General features: G+C 40.1%; 1 protein-coding gene across 1 annotated transcript in view; it reads left to right on the top strand.

The window, feature by feature from the left end:
* The first annotated feature begins 321 nt into the window (after window positions 1-321).
* Window positions 322-3,843, top strand: part of LOC108567859 (homeobox protein unc-4-like) — a 15,458-nt gene continuing 11,936 nt past the window's right edge. Inside the window, exon 1 of the mRNA XM_017928568.1 lies at window positions 322-1,153. Within this exon, the coding sequence (XP_017784057.1) occupies window positions 907-1,153 (247 nt within the window). The 5' untranslated portion in view covers window positions 322-906. The remainder of the gene's footprint in view (window positions 1,154-3,843) is intronic.

Below are 3,843 nucleotides of genomic sequence, written 5' to 3' on the forward strand. Positions count from 1 at the left end.
AATGTGGGTGGTGGTGGTGGTTTGAAGGGAGTTTGGCGCGTTGTGTTTGTGTGTGTGTGTAATCAATCCATCAAAAAATAATAAAACACCGAAAATCAACTACAGCAAAAACGCATCAAAGCGAAAATAATAAATAACGCAGCGAACATATTGGCATCGGCACTAAAAACTCGATAATGAGATTTCGCGGCGCGAGAGACGCCCCCTTCTGTGTGGGCGTGGCCTAAGAGTGACCAATGGTGGAAGGCTTCGAAGGTAGGAGGCGCGGCCCGAGAAACCCGCCTATTTCATGTCGGGAATTTCCGCACTGGTTAGTGAACTTCTAACTCGCACCAAGTTAACACACACACAGCACACGGCTTCGAAAGCCGCGAGTTTCGGTCTCATCGACAACAACAACAATAAAAACAACAGCAAGAAGTAGAAGAACAACAAATATTAAAATAAATAAAGAGGAGATATGAACTGAACGAACACGGGGAAATAAATTTAAGAAAAAGGATTAAGCGCGGCGGCGATACAACGAATCGCGCGATGCGTCCTCTCGAGTGAATCGCGTACAGATCCAGATATAGATGTAATAGAAACAGTGCGAAAACGGTAAATTATTTTGTTTTTGTTTTTTCTTCTGTTGGTTGCGCGACGGATCCACCAGTTATTATTCTGTCGTTACAATTTTCGCGCTGATCGCGGGATCGTTCCCGGAGATTCCGGAAAACTGGAAGAGGCGGCGAGGAATTGGAAAGAAGAGAGTGTGAGAAAGAGAGACGACTCTTTCCATTCTCGGCTCTCCCGAAAGTTCAACTTTTTTCGCGTGTGCTCATCAGTTGTTATTGTTTCTTGTATCTTCTGTGATTTCGTCCATCCTCGATCATCCCCATCAAAGTGGACTCCGCAATAAATAATATGGTGTTGGAATCGGGCGTCCTGCCGCCCCCATTGCAGCTGTACGCGGCGGCGGCGGCACATCTGGCGCCGCGGCCGCCCTGGGCACCGTTCCTGCAGTTCCCGGGGGCGGCCAGCCTGCTGGGGATGCCGGCCGCCGCCTTCAATCAGCTCGGACGGCCGCCAAGGTATCCCCCGGGGATCGGGCTGCGGGCGCCGCCGGGACCGCCGTCCGAAGACAGCGGCAGCGAATCACATCAAGGAAAAGGTACGAAATTAATTATTGTAAAAACGTAAAATTGCTATACTTTCTACAAATATTGTCATATTGACTTAAATTACATATTATGCAATAATCTTAGAGGCTATAATTGAAACAAATTGACAAAAAAAAAGTAGTATTATCATTAAATTTGATTATATAGAAATTTTAATAAATGAAATATCAAATTTCGAATATAATAGATTCAGTTACATTATTCAAACTGGAGTTTAAATCAAATGAAAGACTGTAACTAATATGTTCACAACACATTTCTGATATATACCTGTCAAAATATCGAATTGGATTATAAACATTCTTTGAAAACCCGTCGTGGTCTAATTCACAGATTATCCTTGCCATTTTTTTTTTACAATCTCTACAATAATATTAATTTGATTGTATACATCAAACTAATATGATTACAACATTATTAATATGAAAAAAAAAATAATATTTTATACATTTCAATAATGCTTTTATATTTAAAATGTAGCACATGTTTCTTCAAATAAAAACTAAATTACCTTAAAAATGCGTCAAATATATTGAGCAAATTGATAATTATGAATAGATCAAATACCCGTCGGAGAATAATATTGTTTTGAAAATAAGTTATATAGTTAGCTAGTAAAATGTAGAAGTTCATAAAGCATGGATAATTAATTTATATTGAATTGTGTTCATTTAAAATTATTGATTTCGAAGATCCTAAAGTTTCCTACCGGTTATTGTGTGATTTTCTGTAATTGGATTGAGTCATCAGTAATGAAAGTGTCAAGTGGTGGAAAATGAGATGATGATGAAGCTGCTTCGGAACATTCTTGCTCTTGTTATTAATGCATGTATACATATAAAAGAAGATACTGTGAAGATACAAACAGGATCATCTAACGTGGCCAGTTATAAATAAATTTAGTTGAATCGAGCAGAGGAAGAAGTGAGGAGAGGAGAGGTGAGAGACAGACGGCGGACGAAGATGAGAAGGCGCTTTGGCACGAGAACGCAAACAAAAATTGTTTCATTATTATTTCGAGATCATGCGTGGACTTGTATGAAAATGAAATGAAGACGATTGCGGCAAATGCGGCGAAGAGATGATAATGGATGGACGTGGTGGCGGTAGTTGTTGATGATGATGATGATGACGATGGACACAGAGAGAGGAGAGACGGTGGAGCAGTGAAAAAGAGGATGGTAAAAGAAATGGATTCAACACGTATGATGAGAATAATTAAGAAATAATGCTCGGAGCCTAGAGTGTGTGTGTGTATGTATGTATGTATACATGAATGCATGCATATACATCGTCCATGTCGGCCTCTTCTTTCCAAAGCCGCATTTAATCCCATATCCATAAACCAAGATTACCGACTCGCACTGTAATAACATTCCATCTCTCTCTCGCTCATTCTCCTCTCTTTTTCATTCGAAAAAAAGCCCAGCTTCCACTCTTTACTTTGTTTGTAACATATTATCCCCGCCGTTCCTATAGATCCGAAACGAGCGCACCGAAATCATTAAGAACGATGACAACCTCCCATAACAAAGCAAAAAACAAATTTCCTTTTGACACCTGTCAATTAACGATAAAGAGGTAAACGTACGAGCGAACAGCAACAGATATAAACACGCAAATACATTTTAAAAGTGTCAAAGATGATTAGCTTCTTCGAAGACGTTAAGAGCGATCAATAAATCTCCAACACACAATATTCATGAAACATAAATCAATGGGTTTTCTGTAATTGTTAAACGTAAACTGCTCGGATGCAGAAATAATTTCCAACAAAGCATCAAAATGCAAAAGAAGGCGACTCGTATAAAACAATTGCACGGAACTTCAGTTTCGTACATTCGTCAAAGTGGTTGGCTGTGGTGGTTAATGCTTCAAAGTGAAGCAATCCGTCTACTGAATAATTAACCAATTAGCGACGTAATGAGGCGTGACCATAATTAGATTAGATCTAAATGACAGATGTCAACGTGATAAACCTTAACCTCTTTTCGGCCAAAGGAGATAGTTTATCGGGGGGAGAAGAAAAACAAAATTTGTCGTGCGGCAGCATTACAAAATAAGTGCTGCAAACACCGGTAGCCATGGTTACACGATTATCTTGTACTTTTTAAGTAGATGCAATTAAATGCGGGATTATGCGAGCGCGGCGCGCGTAACCATCAGATCGAAAGATGACAGGTGTGAGTGTGTTGTCAAAGTCAACAAATTCCGACATCTTCGAATCGCGGAAAGCGCAGTTCCTCTTTTATAGCGCAATTAATTAGGTGCGAAAATGTAGTAATAATCAAATCGTTGACGGAAAATTTATGTGAGCGTTAAAAGAAGCAGAGAAAGTGGAAATTATTCGGCGACGATAGATGGCGTTTCGAAATTGTAACCGAAGCGGCGCTTGATTCATAATCTATTTGGACGGCTGTCTCATTTCCCGTCGTATTACAACAAATTAGTTGCTTAATTAATTGCTGCTGGTGCTGCTAAAACCCATGTTTCTGACCATTGCTAGTTATGTGACAGCGCCAGAAATGTCACCCTAATTACGGCGAGCGACAACGATAAATCATTGGTGGAAGAGAGAGAGAGAGAGCGCGCGCGGATTTTACAGTTCTTCGCGCGACGATTTTCTTTTGATCGCTGACGATCAGGCAAATTTAATTGAGTAATCACGAGTAAATGCGTG

This window comes from Nicrophorus vespilloides, unplaced genomic scaffold (genome assembly GCF_001412225.1).
Source record: "Nicrophorus vespilloides isolate i.1.1-1 unplaced genomic scaffold, Nicve_v1.0, whole genome shotgun sequence".
Classification (NCBI taxonomy): Eukaryota; Metazoa; Arthropoda; class Insecta; order Coleoptera; family Silphidae; genus Nicrophorus; species Nicrophorus vespilloides.